The sequence below is a fragment of the Mesocricetus auratus genome, unplaced genomic scaffold, assembly GCF_017639785.1.
Source record: "Mesocricetus auratus isolate SY011 unplaced genomic scaffold, BCM_Maur_2.0 Super-Scaffold_100023, whole genome shotgun sequence".
NCBI lineage: Eukaryota > Metazoa > Chordata > Mammalia > Rodentia > Cricetidae > Mesocricetus > Mesocricetus auratus.
Genome location: NW_024429204.1, coordinates 26,123,917 through 26,142,183, shown reverse-complemented (window position 1 = coordinate 26,142,183; position 18,267 = coordinate 26,123,917). Strand labels below are relative to the sequence as shown.

The 18,267-nt window shown below is 49.2% G+C and overlaps 1 protein-coding gene across 11 annotated transcripts in view; it reads left to right on the top strand.

Annotated features, from left to right (window-relative positions):
- The window catches only part of Asap1 (ArfGAP with SH3 domain, ankyrin repeat and PH domain 1), a 269,949-nt gene that overhangs the window by 66,064 nt on the left and 185,618 nt on the right, over nt 1-18,267 (top strand). For 8 of the 11 annotated variants that reach the window (XM_040730398.1, XM_040730404.1, XM_040730399.1 and 5 more), the window contains exon 3: nt 6,108-6,234. The exons of 1 other annotated variant lie outside the window; for it this stretch is intronic. In XM_040730398.1, the coding sequence (XP_040586332.1) occupies nt 6,108-6,234 (127 nt within the window). Of the gene's footprint in view, nt 1-5,954; nt 6,235-18,267 lie in introns of those variants that run through there. 2 more of the 11 variants (XM_040730408.1, XM_040730407.1) reach the window with 1 other exon arrangement.

The following is an 18,267-nucleotide window of genomic DNA, read 5'->3' as shown; positions in this document are numbered from 1 at the left end:
GCCCAAGGTGTAGAATAGGTATCACAGTTATTGACTGCTACTTTATTTTATTTTATTTTTTGAGACAGGGTTTCTCTGTGTAGCTTTGTAGACCAGGCTGGCCTCGAACTCACAGAGATCCTCCTGCCTCTGCCCCCCCCCCCAGTGCTGGGATAAAAGGTGTGTGCCAACACTGTCTGGCTTATTGGCTGCCACCACCCGGTTTATGGACTGCTACTCTTCTTTTATAGGACAGGACAGAACTTGGGTCCTCAGTTCATTCGCTTTGATATTCAGGCTGTGAGTTTTCTGGGCTCCCAGCATTCTGCATGCCTTTCCCCTCCTAACTCCTTTGGTAGGAACCAGAGAGGCAGAATAATAGAAGGGCTTTTGTGTCTCCAAACAAACCATGTTCCCTTCTTCCTGAGAACGCCCCAGTGGTTTTCTGTGACATATTTAAATTAAATGAAGTACGATAGGGACTAGAACAGGCTTTTAAAAAAAATACTACATGAAATTGTATGAGCGCACTTGGGAAACACTTGTACAAAGAACACGAAGAAAACGGCCTTTATTTCACGGAGAGGAGAGTAACATGAGCCTAACAGAATAACACGTGGCGTCAGATGCAACATTCTTGCCCTGGGAGAGTTTTCCCTTTCTGTAGTATTTCTTTCAGCTGGCAGACAACAAGTAAGTCCATGAGTTAACCAGTGAAATGTGTAAGGAAGCTTCCGCGTTGCCCGTGTCGGGGAACGCTTAATCCAACAAGTCAGCTCTGTACGGGGTCCGTACAGTAAATAGGCCCGTGTTGCATCCGCCAGGTTCAGTGCTGTAAATTAGCGAAGGGAGTTCATGGTGTCTCAACTCAGGTTACTGTGGTGGTGGCAGCCCCTCAGGACTAAGGGGTGGTTCCAGGGACTGCATATGCACCACTAATGCAGTACCCGGCGGAGGACAGGTGCTCAGGTAGTAGGGTCTGTCCTGTATTCCAGGGTTGGTTTTCTCTGTGGTAAACTTTGGGTAATTCAAACTAACGTTGCCATGATGACTGTTCAAAAGGAGAACATCAGCTAGAAATAGCAGAATTTCTTATCTCCGCATAAGGGTTTCAAGTTCCCATGTTAGCATCTAAAAGATGGCGTCTACTTAAAGATGGCGTCTACTTAGGTTGCTTCAGGCCCTGCTAAGTACTTCATATTCCTTAGCCGGTCTCCTCTTATAGAAGGGCACTATTACCGTGCTGTTCCCCCACCGCCACCCCATTTACAGATGTGGAAACTGAGACTCAGAGAAGTAAACCACCTTAATAAGGTCTGATAGCTGCCCTGTGGCAGAGTTGTGAGCCCAAGTCATTCTCATTAGGAACCCACCCGTAGATGAGTGTGCTCCTTGTTGGGAATGGAATCCTTTGTTACATCCCCTAGAAGTCGCCTGACTTAGAACACGCTTCTTTATGAAAGCTTTCGTTCTAAGGGCTAATCTATGTATGTGTGTCTGGGCATGTATGCGTGTGGTCAGAGGACAACTTGAGGGTGTTGTCCCCTCCTCCGATCATGGGTACCAGGGATTGAACCGAGGTTGTCAGAGATGGTGGCCTGAGCCTTCTCACAATTCGTCTCTGATCCTGACTGGAATTCATACTATGTGACATTACCACCAAAATTCAGAACCATCACTAAGGGGTCTTGCCTCTCACAGAAAAAGCAAATCAGGCTGTCGGTAGTGGCTCAACACCTTCAATCCCAGTACTCGGGAAGCAGAGGCAAGTGGATCCCCGAGTTCGAGACCAGCCAAGGTTATACAGAGAAATCCTGTCTCAAAAACCCAAAAAATAAAAAGCAAATCTTCCAAAGTCCACCTTTTCCCACACCTGAGATTCCAGATTCTGGAAATTACAGTATAGCCCTTCCTCCTTCTTCCTCTGTTGGGTAAAGCCTTCCCACCAGCCTGGTTCCAGAGCCACATCAGTCCCAAATGAACACAGGAGGCTATATTAATTATGAAGCTGTTGGCCGTTTGCTTGGTTTCTTACTGGCTATCTCTGACTTAAGTATTTACTCCATAATTGTTAATCTAAGTATTTGTCTTACTGGAGAAAGGGTCCGGACTTCTTACTTCTATGGCAGCTACATGATGTCTCCCTGTGTTTCTCTTTCCCAGAATTCTCCTCGACTCCTAGTTCCACCTATCTTGCTTCCCTATTGGCCAACAGTGCTTTATTGACACATACACAGGACTTCCCCATCATTCCTCCCTCCAGGCGAGTAACTTAGAGATAACTGAGTTGTGGGATGAAAGGGAATGCATTTAGAATCATGCTTCACACAAGAACAGTTCAGAGAGAATCCACTGTGTGTCACCATCCTACCCACATATATTCTCATTTCTTTTTTTTTCTTTTTTTTTTTTCTTTTGGTTTTTACCAGACAGGGTTTCTCTGTATTGTTTTGGAGGCTATCAGTCCAGCCCAGCCTCGAACTCACAGAGATCTGCCTGCCTCTGCCTCCCGAGTGCTGGGATTAAAGGCGTGCGCCACCACCGCCTGGCTCTATTCTCATTTCTATTAGTAATCTGATTACCTTCATTTTATGCATGGGAAAACAAGGTCAGTGGGAGAGTGGCCAGACTCAAGTTCTGGGAGCTCGAAGCGTTTTCCCTTTGCTGGCTGCATGAGGGACTTGATGAGCGCTATGACTGGCTAACATTGTAGCTCTGAGGAGCAATGGGTTTCGGGTTTAAAGAGCACCGTGACTACCCACCTCCAGTTTCCCATCTCCAGTCACCGTCGGTCACCTGGCCCCTTTGGTCCCAAAGTACATGGAAGAATGAGGCTTGTGTTGATTCCCAGGTGACAGTAGTCAGCAATGCTGTTGCCTCCCAGAAGGACAAACTACTACTGCTCTAGCTGTCACAATTCAAAGACATGGAGCATCCTTGCAGGACAACTGTCTTGCCACTGTGAGCAGGGCTTAGCAGAATGGGAGACCCAGGGGTAAGAACAGTCTTGGAGGGGGATTATGACGATGGCAACATAGATGACGCTTGCTTTATATAAAGCCCAGTGCACAGAAGCCCAAGTCTATGGCCATCTGTTTTTTGGTTTTTTTTTTTTCTTTCTGGGTTTGGAGAGGCTAGTACATATTTCTGGGCATCTCTGCATAAAGAAACCCAGCCTCTCGGTTTTGCCTACGTCAGATCCCCAGGAATGGCGTTCAGGGCACTTGAGAAAGTGGTTTGCACTAGGGCACGGTTTCAAATTGAGAGAGGATTATGGTCCATGAACCCCAGAAACGGTGGGTCGAGGTGCGAAGCTTTGAAATTCTAATTGCAGGCCAGTCTGAGGAGGTATGTACTTGCCGGAGAACAATATCTCATTGTTCATCTAGTCCCTTCTTGGCTGGAGGAGGCAGGGGAGGAGCAGACACATAACACAGTCGTCCGAGGAAAGTGAAACAGCGGTTAATGGCGAGGGCAGCAGTTTGGGCTCTGCGGTGAGTTCAGTCTAGAGAGAAATCCCTGGCTGCTCACCATTGCCGAGCTCAACAGCCTTTCTTTTATCTGGAGAGCCTAGTGTAGGCACAAATCCACTCCAGCCGAGCAGACTCTGTGTGGTCATCTTGACACACCTACCCTCTTATTTTAAGCCATGGCACCCAAACCCAAGGTGACAGTATCTGTGTTAGGAGAGCAAGCCGTGGAATCCAAGGCCTCTGGGAACAGACACACTTACTCACCAATTCTAGCGTCCAGACAACGGTTCCTATTTCCTGTTTATGCCAGACACAGAGGAGAGGAGCTGCCAGCCCAGGAGAAAAGACAGGTACTAGATGGTAACTCAGAAGAGAGGGAGGGAGACAGCTGACTGGTTTTCTCTCAGTGCTCTGTGGGGGAGCATGGGCTGAGGGAGGTTAATTACTCCACGCTAGGAAGAGTCATATGTGTTCCAACTCACAGAATTTTTCAGATGCTGTGGGAAATGAGGTAGGGCTTCCTTCTGGGTGACTCAGGCTTCGAAGGCTGCATTTTGCATCCATGGCACGGGTGTTCTCGTCCATCGACCCTCAAGAGGCACTGGCCTTCTTCAGCGGCCTGTCTTCTGCCTATTTCCCTATAAGGGCTTCACTCTCCAGGTGTCCCAAACCAAACTTCTAAAGTATTAAGGGAAGAAGGTACTCGGGTGTATTTTTGTTACTTTATTTCTAGGGTTTTTTTTGGGGGGGTGACTCTAAAAGTGTGTCTCTCACACCTCCCTTTGCCAGGGAAGCATTTCCTTAGGAAGTCCTTCCTTGAGTAGGCTGACACACTGTGTTGGAGAGCACTGGTTAGATCCTCCATGGTGACACAGTGCAGACCCAGTTTGGTCAAGCCAGGGAGACAGACAGCATACACTTTAAACCACTGGTGAACCTAAGCTCAGCCTCCCAAGGGAGGCCTACCTTCGCCTGTGGCATCTGGGGGGAGTCCTGGATCCCTAGGCAACAGGATGTTGTGTGGTTCACTCACAGTCTTTTCCGCTCTCTTGGGCGTGTTTTATGGATGGCCTTGTCATTTTCATCCCTACATCTACTACCTACCCTACTGGATTGCTGGTTTCTTAGTTGTCCGGTCCTTTCGGTGGAGAGCAACTTCCAGAACAGCAGGAAGGTTACCTTGCTTACTGGCTTCCCCAGATCTCAGAATTTGTTGGCAGTTTCTGAGGGAAACCATGTCCCTTTGACATGGAAATGTGTCTGTCCCTGTCAGTCCCCACATGAGACAAGTCTTCACCACGGGTCTCAGAGCTGGGTGCAGCTGGGCCAGAGAACACAACAGGAGGCCCGGCTTGCCTCAAGACCAGCAGCTTTCCAGGGCTCCTCCAGGCCAATCCCGAGACACTTCTCAAGGCCTAGGTGGTCCTTGCTGTTACTGTTTTCAGAGTCAACTTCATCCACCCGTGGCGAGAAATCAGGTGGGTATTTTGGGCTAACGCCAGTAGACATCTGGTAGACCTGAAGTGGTACAGTTTCCCAGAAGACACTTAATTTCTGCTTAATAGGAAAGAGCATTTGCACCTGAGAAGTACATTGGCATCTCCTGATACTCGCCGTTCCTCTGGGTTACGAAAAGAAACCCATATATATATATATACACATAGCAAGTGGACAGGTGAAAAGTATTTTAAAACACTCCTTTTAGATGAGATGCTAATGCTTTTAAAGTATTTTAAAACAATCTGCTCCTCTGCACCATGCATGTCATGGGCGTTCAGAGGGCAGAGGGGGTGGGCCCCGGATCCCCGGGTCCTAGGCCCGCGCAGCAGGAGGCGGCTTTCCGGGGCCTGGCTTCCTGCACCCACTCGGGACTTAAAAAAGAACACGTACAACTTTTTTTTTCTGTATTTTTGGTCCCCGTTTTTTTTCAAAAGCGCTCGCGTAACCAGCTCGCTGAAGTAACCGCTCCGGGGGCGGCTGGGTGTGTAAGTGTGTGCATGGGGGGGGCGGTTCCGGAGCCCCACGGGCACGAGCACGAGCACCAGCGCGCGTGCCTGCGAGGTGGGGGGGAACGACGGCGGCGCAGGAGCCGGGCGCGGCGGGGCGGGGCGGACGGGGAGGGGCGGGGCGGTCGCGGCGCGTGCGCAGAGCACTTCCGCGTTGGCTCCCCGCGAGGAGCGCGGACGCGGGCGCGCCGCCCCGCCCCGCGCCGCGGGAGCGAGCGCGCGCGTCCGCTCGGCCAGGCAGGCCTCGCCGCTGGGGAGCGCGGAGGCGGAGCCGCCTGGCCCCGCCCCTTCCACTGGGCAGCCCCGCCCCGCCTCCGCTCCGCGCCGCCCCCTGCGTGCGGCGGCTAGGAGGGCGGGAGCGCGCGTCCCCGGCCGCCCGCGCGCCCGCCCGCCGGCGCGCGCGCGCCGCTCGCAGTTTGAAGGGCGCCGCGCCGCTTCGCCCCGCTCGTCTCTCCTCGGCTCGGCTCGGCTCGGCTCGGCTCTCGGCGCTCCGCTCCCAGCTCTCCGCTCCTCGCGCGCCAGGCAGGGCCGGGCGCCGCGGCGGGTCGGGCTGCGCGCGTGGCGGCGTTCATGAGCCGCCCGGCGGCCCCGGGAGCCTGCGCCGTGACTCACGCCCGCCCCCGCTTGTGTCTCGTCCCTCCCGCGGCAGGATGCCGGACCAGATCTCCGTGTCCGAGTTCATCGCCGAGACCACCGAGGACTACAACTCGCCCACCACGTCCAGCTTCACCACGCGGCTGCACAACTGCAGGAACACCGTCACGCTGCTGGAGGAGGTAAGGCGGCGGCGGCGGCGGCGGCGGCGGGGGGCCTGGCGGCGGCTGGGTGGGCTGGGGTCCCCCCCGGGGAGGCGGGGGCGAGCCCGGCGGCTGGGGGAGCCACACCCCCCTCCGGCAGCCCCTCCCCACCTCCCACCCGGTCCCCATCCCCCGGGGTCCCGCAGGCTCGGAAGCCCCCGGGGCTCGAAAGTAGGGGGACAGAGTGAGCGAGCTCTGGACGCCCGAGTCGCAGAGGGCTCCTCCATCCGTCTTCACCCTGATCTGGGTGCTGCCAGGCGGTCTTGCTAGGCGCTTTCCACATCACCGTGACCCTTTCCTAACCCGCCGAGTTCATGGCGCCAGGCCACCGAGGGCAGGAAGGCGAGGCTGCGTGGCCAAGGTCACCAGCCAGTGAGACTTGGAGATGGGCCGTGAATGCACTTCTCCGCAGCCCCAGCGGGACCAGGCTGGAGAGATAAGGGCTGGTTGGTGGAAAAAAAAAATACAAAAACCCAAAGGGATAAAAGGGAACTCCGATGGAGACGGTTGCCACCCCCCTCCCCGGGCCTGTGTCTGCTGGTCCCTTGTGCCTAAAGTGGGCACAAGCCCCAGGTGGACAGGAGGTCTTGTCACAAACAGGTCCCCGCCCCGCTGCTCTCCCTTGCTCCAGTCAGTGGCTTGGGTTTTCCTGGGCTCAGGGCCTCTGCACCATCTCCGCAGGACACTCCTCAGGTTGTGAAGAGAGGGGCTGAAGCCAATGCAGTCTGCAGAGCTGATCAGATGCCTCTGGAAGCTGCAGAGCAAACGGCTCTGCTCTCTGGACCCTCCAGCAAAACCTTGTGGAGGGATGGACGGACGTCCAGGAGCAGGGGCCAAGGGCAAAGCTATTTCTTTTAAAAATTTTCAATCCATTGGTAGGTGGGTGGGTGAAGAGGAACCTGTAAACTCAGGTTTACAACTACATCAATAGGCCTGGGTAACCTCAGTGAAAATAAGGCAATTTCCCAGGAACTCAGTACAATTTCTCAGTGCCAGCCACAAAACATCACTCCCATCCTAACCAGCCAGGCCTACCCTGGCTGGAAACGACAGTGTAGGCAGGAAGAGCATCTCCTCTCCCCCAGCGGGGATTATATGCCTGGTTTATTTGAGGTTCAAGGGGCCAGCCCTCAGTAATGTAGGGGATCATGAGTTTCTGTCTGGAGCTGGCTTTGGTTTTCATGTTGTCTAATGTGTCAAGAACTGGTATCGGATGCATAAGGGATGGATGGACCAGAGACTTCTGTTGCCTCAGGATCCCATCTTGCCTGCCTTCGAGGTTCTATAAACAAGTCTGTTTATTAGTGTTGTTTCTAGAGTTTTCTCTGGATTCATTGCTGAGTGATGGAAGTGGATGTTGAAATGGATGGGGAAATAGCACCTAACTAGATGTATTTGAGAGCCAGAGGTAATATGCCCCACCCCTCTTGTGAGCTGTCGGTTGCCTCATGGTTAGTATCAGGGATTAAACACGGTTGCCAGGCATTCAACCTCCCAGTGAGTCTGTCCTTCATGTCACTGTAAGAACACGCTCATCTAGGAGTGCGTGGTCATCTTTTTCCGTTTCTAATTGGGTATGCCTCTACAGGGCTTAACGTTGATTAGACTGTGGGGTATTTTCCTTCCAGATAACTTCAGTGCCTGCTAATAGAGCTGTCAGTTACTGTAGCTTTCTGCATACTCAGATAGTGTTACTGTATTCTGTTTGTGTGGTAGATGATAAGACAGCTTGGCCTGCTGTCTGTGGGGGTGTTTGTGCCTAGTGAAGCAAGGTTTTGGATAGGGTTAATGTCCTGTAAGCGTCTGTCTTGGTCTTAGTTTAAAGGTAACTACATTTAAATGCAAATGCAATAAATAAGTATTGTTTGCCTCTCTCTCCGTGTATGTATGTGTTTCAAAGTTACGTAGAAGAATAAACCTTTGAATTTGAGAAAGAATTGGAACCAGTCTAGTCTAAAGTTCAAAAATGACATATCAGAATACACTGATATGTCTCTAAAATGTAACAGTAAATGCTGCGTTTATACCAATTCTATAGTAATTAGTAACAAAATTTTGTCATTTTTCTAAACTTGAATATAATATTGGTTAAGGAATCATTTTCCTTAAGGTGTCTTTTCTAACTCTTTGTAAGTGGATATATATATATATATATATATGAAGTGTGTTTAGTTTCTTATTGTTGGATAATCACACAGTTGAATTTCTATTTTTCCTTTCCAAGCTCACCTATATGGAGAAGGTACATTATTATGGACATTTTGAGTTAGATCACAACCTGCTTCTTCAGAAATAGGAGGCTGGGTGTGGTAGGATACCCATGATTCTAGCATTTGGGCAATAGAGGCATACCTGAAGCTAGCGTGGTCTACCTGATGAGCTCCAGACCAGCCAGGGCTGCACAGTAAGACCTTATTTAAAAACACTGGGGTGGAGGACTTGCTCTAGACATGGCAGTACACACTATGATGCCAGCAGTCAGACCGAGTAGGTGATTGTGAGTTCCCAGCCAAGGACTCATAGGAAGATTCTGTCTCAAAAAGCAAAGGAGGTTGAGAAGGGACCAAAATCACTGCCTCCAAAATAAAAGGAAAAATTAGTGAATGTACCAGGAAATCTTGGATGCATATACTTTAAAAGTAAGAGATTTTGGAAATTGCAAGAATTTGGCTTGTGTTATTATGTGGTTATTCTTAGAAATAGAATTTTTTAGGGGTACTCTTTTTTTTTTGAGAGCTATAGAAACTCTAGAATAGGGAGTAACTTGGGTAGCTTGGAATTCTGTTTGAAAACATGTCTTCTGGTAGTTACGAATTTCCTGTCTTATTTGTGACCTTTTCTGCTGTTTATATTACGAATTAACACTCATGTCCCCCTTGGGACATGCACTTTAGGAGATGAATCAGATGTACATGGTAAGAAGAGGCTGAGAGCTTCCCTCCAGGCGTCTCCTCTCCTGTGGAACAACACTCAGGGTTTGGAGAGTCACGCTTTGGCTGGGACACAAGTGGCTGCCTTCGAGAGGCAGGAACTGACCAATTGGGATTCTGCTGTTTCATCCTGGCTTGTGTTTCCTAAGCACAAAGCCAGCACCTTGCTTGTTCAGGAACCAGAGCATACTAGTGTCTGCCGTTCTGTTTGTGAGCCCTTGGAAGCTGTAAGTGGCTAGAAGGCAGGGTTTGCTTGAGAAGGGAGCATTTTAGGAACCCCGACCAAGACATCGGGGATGCGTTCTCCCTTTGAAGACTAGTTAGGGCCTCGGATAAGAGGGAGAGTACATCATAGCCATTGGCAGCCTGCTTGGTTACCTGATAGAAGGTCGGCTTTGCCCATGTCTTCAGCTGCTGTTCCATATAAGGCCATCTGTAGGCACACAGGATGCGCGGTCACGTATAGTCGGCTGTATAGAGCTACGCGCATCCTCGAGGTAGAGTCTACACATAAAACTCCCCGAAGGGAGAAGGTCTGCTCTTATCTCTACTTCACTGAGAAGAAAACTGAGGCCCAAAGAGACCTATCTCCAAGATTTTGGCAGTTAGGGAATTCTTTACAGCTACCGCATAAAATAGATGTCTGCAAAGTCATACTTCATAGACTTCATAGGGCACAAATGGGGTTTCATGTTTGCAGTTTTGATCTCACGGAGAAGTGTGTAATGTCCTCAGAAATTTAGCTTTTCTTCGTGCCCATGTTCCGGGGAATTCTTAATGGTGGTATTTAAATGTAATGTTTCTCCAAAACTGTGGCTGTGGGTTTCACATTGAAATGTGAGAGCTTACATAAGTGACCTGTGGACAGCATCTGCTCAGCATGTCTTTGAGGAGCATGTGTGACAGTCACGTTGCCAGGCCCTGGTGAGGTACTGGGGCTGTTATTTGGATTGTTTATGGAGAAGCTAATGGCGTTGAAGAAAATTAAAAAAAAAAAAAAAAAGAAAGCTCGTAGCTCTTAATAGGGCAGAAAGGTTCATGAATGATGAATGGGAGAATTAATAGAGAACATTCCTCACAGCAATGTAAGCTATATGCTGCAGCTGCCATGCAGTCAGTAGCACACTGTTGAGTGCCTTCTACTGCTAGATGAGTGATTGTGTCTGCAGGCTGCCCTCCGAAGCCTTCCTGAGGGAGCTGGCTGTCAGGAATGGCTCTGTCTTAATTCCGTTTTTTGAAGGCGTAGAAGCACTTGATTAAAGGTTGCCAAAGGTCTCTTTGATGTCAACACCAAAACATCAGCTATTGATGTTCCCACTATGGGCTAGCACTATACTTTAAAAAAAAGATTTTATTTTCTGTATATTGGTGTTTGCCTGCGTGTGTATATTATACACAGCATGTATGTGCCTGTTGCCTGAAGAAGCCTGAAGATCAGGGCTTCTGATCCCCTGTAACTGAAGTTACGTGTTGTGAGCCACCACGAGGATGCTAGGAGCAAAACCCAGGTCCTTTGCAAGAGTAGCAAGTGCTCTTAACCACTGAGCCATCTCTCTACCCCTGCCCCGTATATACGGGTTGTTATTTAATGCTTGTCCTATTATTGTTGGTAGTCTCATTTTAACACATAACTATGTATCTCCTGTGTGTGTGTATGTGTGTGTGTGTAATTCACAGCTAGTCAGAAGTGAACTGGGGACTTAATATCAACTGTAGAGTATTCTTGCATGCCTGCAATATTCATACTCTTTGTAGTTTTGGTCATGCTATTGGGTGTTGTCTTTCATGCTGGTGACTGGAGATCTGTCTAGTCTTTAATGAGTGGGGGGTTATGTTTCGAGTGCTGAGCTGTGGACTCCCACACCTAGGAATTCTAAGGCCAGGTCTTGATGTAGTCAAGAGCTCCTTAGTAATCTTCAAAGACTATGCATATGTAGTTTTAGACAGCATCCACAGTCCTCTTCTCTGGGGGTTTTGGATAAAGGCCTATGGGCCCTTTTGCCTAAAGTAGAGACAATGTGTTTGGGTCTGTTTCTGACCTCTTAAAGATAAACCAACAGAAGACAATTCTCCCTGTGATACCAGGATCCTTTGTAGATGTCTAAGTTCAGGAGGCCAGGCCTCTGGTTCAGTCTGGGAGTGATTAGGGTGTGTTTTTACGGAACCTAGCAAAGGTCAATGACTATTTGCGCACAGAAATGGGGGAAGAACAGCTTCCCCTGTGTGCCAGAAGTCATCATATTCCCTAGAGCAAAGTGTGAACCAGTCAGTTCTGTATTCCGCACTGATGCCATGCCCTCTTACACGTCTTTGGTATTTAAAAAAATTGCTTTCACCTTTGCGTAATAAGAGGCCTATTAGATGATATTCTAAGCATTATCCTTTCATATGTGCACAAAAGCTCAAGAGTTAAATGTCCAAGATATGCCAGGGTAGGTAACAGACTTGGACGTTGAATACACACTGAGTTTAAAATGGGATTTATTTTTTACACGTTTTGTGGTTTTTAAGTGCAATTTAGAGAGGGAAGAAAAGGCAAGCCCGTTGCTTAATTCTGCTTAGGCCTCTCTCTAAAGGTCATACATGGTACTGTCAGCAGTCCTCCTTTAGGCTGGCGAGCCATGGAAAGGACATACGGAGTCCAGCTCCATCCACCCTGGTATACGTATTCTCAAACTGTTGACCAGACTTTTCCCCGCGAACCTCCTCAGATGCGGCTGAACAAGTACGATGGCTGCAGTAGGCTTCTTAGAGACTGTCTGTCCTTGAGCTGTCTGTCCGTCCATCACCTCCCTTTTCTCAGGATACTTGTTGCTAGGGAATCACTGAATATAGTTGAGTCAAAGGGCCCGTGAGTGAGTAATATCTAGTCTGGGGTTGGCAGTGTAGAGGGCGGTCCTGTCTCCAGGTGGTCAGTATCTATCTAATAACCAGCTGCAGTATTACAGAAAGCTCGGTGGACACCTCTCCTAGTATAGTTCATAACTCTCATGCCATTGCACATTTGACGTGGACTCCTAACTGACCGCTCGGGATAGCAGTATGGTGCTGATAATCTGACACTGATCCGTACTGGGATTGGCAGTTCCAGCTGCCTAAAAGCGGAGAGACAAAATGCTCATCTTACTGACATTACTGTACACCGGGAGAAACTTGAAGGTTCCCAGTGGAGAAAAGCCGGGTTGCCGGGACTCTCGCAGAGTTAGTCAGCCCTGTCGCTTTCAGTGTGGAGACTGAGGTCTAAAGATGAGAAGGGACTTAGGCAGGGGTTTGAATTCAGGGCTCTTTGCACTATGTCTGGGGGCGTCTTCTCCAGGACTGTTCTCTGGATCGAGCTTCTAGAAAGACTGGAGTAACCCTGAAATTGGGAGGCTCATTTTGCACATCCCAGTGGACTGGGTTAAGTGCCGACCTCTGAAAACGTGTTATGGGAAGCGGTGACATCTACTACTATGCTAAGAAGCTGCCATCAGAAGTGAGTTCTGTTGGATGCTCAGATTGTCAAGGCATTTGCAAAGTGCCGTGTGTGTGTATGTGTGTGTGTGTGTGTGTGTGTGTTAGTGGTGGTGTTATCTGTGACACCTAAAGTGTTGATTTCCATGTACATCACCTAGTCATTTGAGGATTTCTTGGCACGTCCATTCTTACACGTGTTATTTATCCGTGAGTAACCGATGGGGTTGGAGATGATGCCTACGCCTCTGTGACAAATGGCGCCCTTCTGAATAGCAAAGGAGATAATGCCGGTGACACACTCATCAAGTGATTTCATGGTAAAGGTGGCCAGTGAGTATCTAAGTCTTACAGTCAGTACTTCTCCCCTAGGGCAGGAGGCCAGGGAGAGGTCAGACATTCATCCCTTAGTAGGTAGGTAAACGGAGAGACGCTCTGCCAATGGACCAGCAGTGACACATGGTTTGATGAGGGCGGACCTCCTGCCAGGGAATCTTCAGCCCCGTGATTTCCAGGATGTGTTTGCTGGGCAAATCCCTGAGGCTTTCTCTGTGTCTGTTAGCTCATGGAAGAGTGGGTCAGAGTGTGTGCAGTGCTGCCTACCGCCTGGTGTGAGGACCACTGAAAAGTGGCGGCTCTTCCGCTCAGTGCCATTGTTGTTTACTGCGAGTGCCATCTAAGGATTGTTGGCGTGTAATCCAGACAGTGGTTGGTTAGACGTGTTTTAGAACAGTGGGCGAAGACAGTGCCAGCTCTGTGTGCTTCAAGGACCTGGATTGTGGAAGCTTAGATCGGACCAAGAGGAGGGCCAGGGTAGCACCCAAGATTCGAACCACTTACGGCACACGGTCGTCATAGTCATTTTGAGCTGAAGTAAGTTGCTAGCCCAGTGTAGCTGTACACTTAGCTCTTAAGCGAGGGAACCAGGGCCCAGTGTTGCTTTCTGACCCAGGCTAGCTTCATGGGCTGGCTCCCTGTGCAGCCTCAGGGTCCATGCTTTCTCCAGTCCCTGCTAATTTATTGCTTACCTCCACATGTCCAGTGGGTCCCTTCCATCGATGCATCAAATCCTAGACAGCACTGTCCTTTTGATTTTGTTGGGGCTTGGGGTAATGAGCTGCTTTGTTACATAATGAATGCAGGTATTTGATTTTTGCCCGTTTCGGGGGAGGCATGTGTGCCTTGGTCCTACCTGGAATGCAGTGTGCTTTGCTGATTATAGCTTGAAGCCCTGAGACCACAAGGAGTTCTATTTTGGTTTGGCGGCAGGAGCTTTCAAGTGAGAAAGATCACCCTGTTTTGTCAAGACCTCGAGTGTGCCGCAGTCTCCTTTCTGTGTCGGGGAAATGAATTTCAGTGGTATCTGGAGTAGGAGTGGGTTAGCTTAGGAGCTACGTGACTCTGCTTGTTTTAACTAAATGTGTGAGTTCACAGTGGACTGCCTCCTCCTGGGCCCGAGCCCCATCTGATGAGCCCTGTGCCACGCTGCTGTGTGCGGTCAGATACTTAAGGACTGAATCTTAATGCCGAGGCTACGCTATAATTTTCCTCAGAGAACTGGAATGTGTCTCCCTCTGATAAGACGGTACCCCGTTTAGCCACCCAGAAGCTAGGAAAACAAAATCAGAACCTTATGGCTCAGCGAGGTGAGGCCCACAAAACAGTTGGAATCCGGTGCCAACTACTGCAGAAAGGAAAGAGTTGGCTGAGCTAACAGAGGCCGTTTCTTCTCCTGCCAGATGAGAAGAAAATATAAGTTCTTCCCCACTCTGTAATTAACACAGCAGAGATACCTGGTATTCCGTGACATTAGGTCCCGGGGGTAGGACTAGGGTGACCGTGGTGAACATACCCAGCATGCAGTGGGCTCTAATAAGCACGACAATGATTGGGTTGAGCTCAGCAGGGCTGGAAAAATAACTAGAGGTCTTCTAGTCCTTCTGCAGATGAAGGTGCTGGGTCTGGAGAGGAAAGGTGCTTATGGCCCTTCGCGCTATTACAGACCTCTAACCCCTCCCTGCCCCATACATAGGTGTCCAAAGCAAAGCCAAACGCAGCTGGAAGTAGTTAAACAGCATTCGGATTTATTGGGAAGACTCCTGGATGTGTCATGGGGCAGGAGAGGAAGAATGACAGGCAGCACGGGCACAGCTCACTTCTAGATTACTGGCAGGTCCGCTGACCCTGGCTCTATAGAGCCTCCTGACACCAGTTGTTATCTTTTTGTGCCCTACTGTGGGAAACAGCACATCGCACAGCCAAGTTCAGAGTGGCCCAGCTTGGACCAGCAAATCACCTCGGGTTTGGTGAGCTCTGAGCAAGACGATGGGCCTGTGGTTGTTAGGGTTAACCCTTCCCTCTTACCCCTTCATGGTGGTCCTTAGAGAACAGGGAAGGCGAGGAACACACACTCTGCTCAACCGACACAGCGAAGCTGAGACAGAGATCCAGGTTTCCTTCCTCCTGTTTACGCTTTCATTCATTGATCTAAGACTTGATGGAGACAACGGGGCCTTATGCCGGGAGGACCAGTGGGCAGTGTAAGGCAGGTAAAGAGCTGCTGTGTGGTGATGTTTGGAAGATGGGAGTCTCCCTGCACGTCCTCTGCAAGTCTTGCCTCTCACTGATGCTCCGACCTTGTGTTCATTTGGGACACTGGGAAGGGCTGTGGTCAGAGAACTGTGCTGCCCACATTTAACTGTGCAGATGTGGTCAAGAAAGACTGACAATCTAACCCAGAGTGCTCTTTCAGTAATCTTTCCATGGGTACCCAGGGTGGATGGAGGGCTACGCAGGGCAACTGGGTTCTCTTTGGCTTGATGAGTTTCCTCCCGGCGTGAAGTAACCAAGTCTGAGGAGAGTTAGCAAGGGCTAAAGCTTTGTTTGCTTCCAGGGGATGGATGGCTTCTTCACTACCTACTTACACAGGAAAAAATAAGTCTCTCTCTCTCTCTCTCTCTCTCTCTGTCTCTCTCTCTCTCTCTCTCTCTCTCTCTCTCTCTCTCTCTCTCTCTCTCTCTCTCTCTCTCTCTCTCTCTCACACACACACAGAGAAATTGGTGGTGGTGGTTATATCTTCCTTGATATTTCACTAATTTATGTTTCATGAGTCCCATTTCCTCTTTCTTGCAATGTTTATTCATATTAGTAGCATTTACATAAAATGAGATATTCCTCATTTCCACAAAGTGCAAATCAAAAGAGCTGTTCACTGCTGGACCAGCAGCTGCTCCCACTTTAATAATAGTGATATTTTCCTCAGCAAGGCGAGTAAGCACGTCGCCTCCCAGAGCATGGAACAGTACCAAGTCAAACAACACTGCCACTGCCCCAAGGCTTCTGCATTTTGTACATAAGCACTGGAACAAAATCGGAGTCACTGACCACTATGATTAGGCATCGAGTCTGCGGTGGGCATTGCGTTGGGTGCCCCGCGGACATCCTCTGCTCTCTGTGAGGCTCTCAGCAGCCCCAAGGCTCTGCTTTCCAGGTGACTGAACTGGGCTTAGACGACTCAGCTAGTTCATGCCCTTCCCACCTCAGACTCACCTGAAAGAAGTGCAGTGCACATGTCAGCCCTGTGAAATAGAGACAAGAGAAATGGGGTTTTGCTGGATGCTATTTAGAGTCAACTTGTTTGTTGTTGGTGGTGGTTTTTTTTTTTTTACTTTTCCTGATAGGGCAGGAAACAACCGCCGCTGGGTTGTCTTAGAACAGCCTTCTCCGTGGTGCGTGGTAAGGCGCAGCGACACTTTTGATCTCCGTCTTTACCTTTTTCTTCTTTAAAGCCATCCTTAATGAGTTTTTGTTTTTTTTTATTATTATTGCTGTGTATGCATACACATAAATATAACCTGTCAAGTCCATTTAGCGTTGCTTCTATCTCTGTGGGTTCAGGGCTGACCGCTCGGGTTCAGATAATCAGTTAGGGGTCTCGTCCCTGAAGAAGACTGATACTCCCTCTCCTGGCAGTCAGAAATTGTCTGTAGCCTTGCATCTAAGAGTGACCTCCTGAGCATTTCCCCATCCACTGTGGCTTCCCAGCTGGTGGTGTCATCGTTCGGGTCTTGTTTAGGCAACTGAACTGTTGGGATTTCGTGGTTGTAGCTTCTCTGTCACTTAGAAGACACTTTCTTGTAAGATGCTGGTCCTCTGGTCCTTACAGCCTTTCCACTCCCTTCTCTGTGACATTCCCTGAGTCTTTAGTGTTACAGATGGATTCATTGGGGCTGTTCTCTGCATTTTGACTGGTTGTAGCTTTCTGTTATAGTCTCCATTTTTTTATTATTGGTTTTTTTATTTTTTTATTTATTTTTTGGTTTTTACGAGACAGGGTTTCTTTGTATTGTTTTGGAGGCTGTCGGTCCAGCCCAGCCTCGAACTCACAGAGATCCGCCTGCTTCTGCCTCCCGAGTGCTGGGATTAAAGGCGTGCACCACTACCGCCCGGCTTATTTTTGTTTTTGATGAGAGGTGAGAGCTATACTTATCTGTGGATATAATGTTAATGTTTAGAATGAAATTGAAAATTATACGGGTTCAGAAAAGAGGCGGTGCTAGATTCTTCTTTTAGGTTCCATGGCCTCCTGTCTTTGCTTTTAAAATATTGCAAATACTCCAAGCCTAGTGACACCTCCCATCACCCCCTTTTAACCTTGTTGGCACTCAGATCTTTGATAAGAATTGTGGCTGTGATCATTTCGTTTATAATCCTTGAAAGTGGATCTGGTGAAGGTTTCTGGATGCGGCCAAGTCTGCCTCTTTGGACTTGGACTGCAGGCCTATCAGTTGCATGGTGCATTTGAATTTTTTGAAGGTTATGCCACGGCCAACTTGAACACCTTGCTAAATTCCTTGTGTGCCCCCTGGTCTAAATTAACTGTGCTGTTCCACCAGTAATGGTGACATCTGTCACGTTCTGAGTGCCTGCTCTGTTCTGAGGACCTTGGGGTCGCTATTTCCCAGTCTCCACATCATCTAGAATGGGATGGAGCTCATGATCCCGCCTGGCTTCTGTGGCCCAAGTCACACTGTCCTTTGGCACCTTGCCTTGTTGGTGATACAGAAGCAGAGTGCCTGTGACCCAGAGAGTCTGCCTAGCATTTATTTTTCATAGTGGAGACATGTGCATATACACACATATATGACATACAAACACACAACATAACACACATGCATGCACCCGTGTGTCTGTCCGTGCAGAAAGAAAGCATGGTTTGTTCCCTTTAAGCAGAGTGGGAGGTGTTGCTATCTCGACAGTTTACCCCAGTCGTCCAGGGTAACCAGCTCAGATGAGGAGTAAGAGCGGCTAATGAGGGAATTGATACTTGCCAAACAAGTTGAACTCTCTGATCTTTCTTCATGGACAACAAGCAGTGAGCTTCTGATTACGAAGTCACCCAAACATGTCTCTGCTGAAAACTCCTTGATATGAAAGTATTTTTTACAGCTGAGATGCGGTACATGGGGCCGCATTCCTCGGGATTGAGCCCAGTACATTGTGCGGCTCTTTATCGGAGGCTCGGGACCCTGACAAGGGGAAGGGTTTATGCCCCTCCCAGTTCTAGAGAGGGAAGCACGTGGTGCGGGCGTCAGCATGACTCCAGTAGAGCCTCTAAGTGGTGGTATCA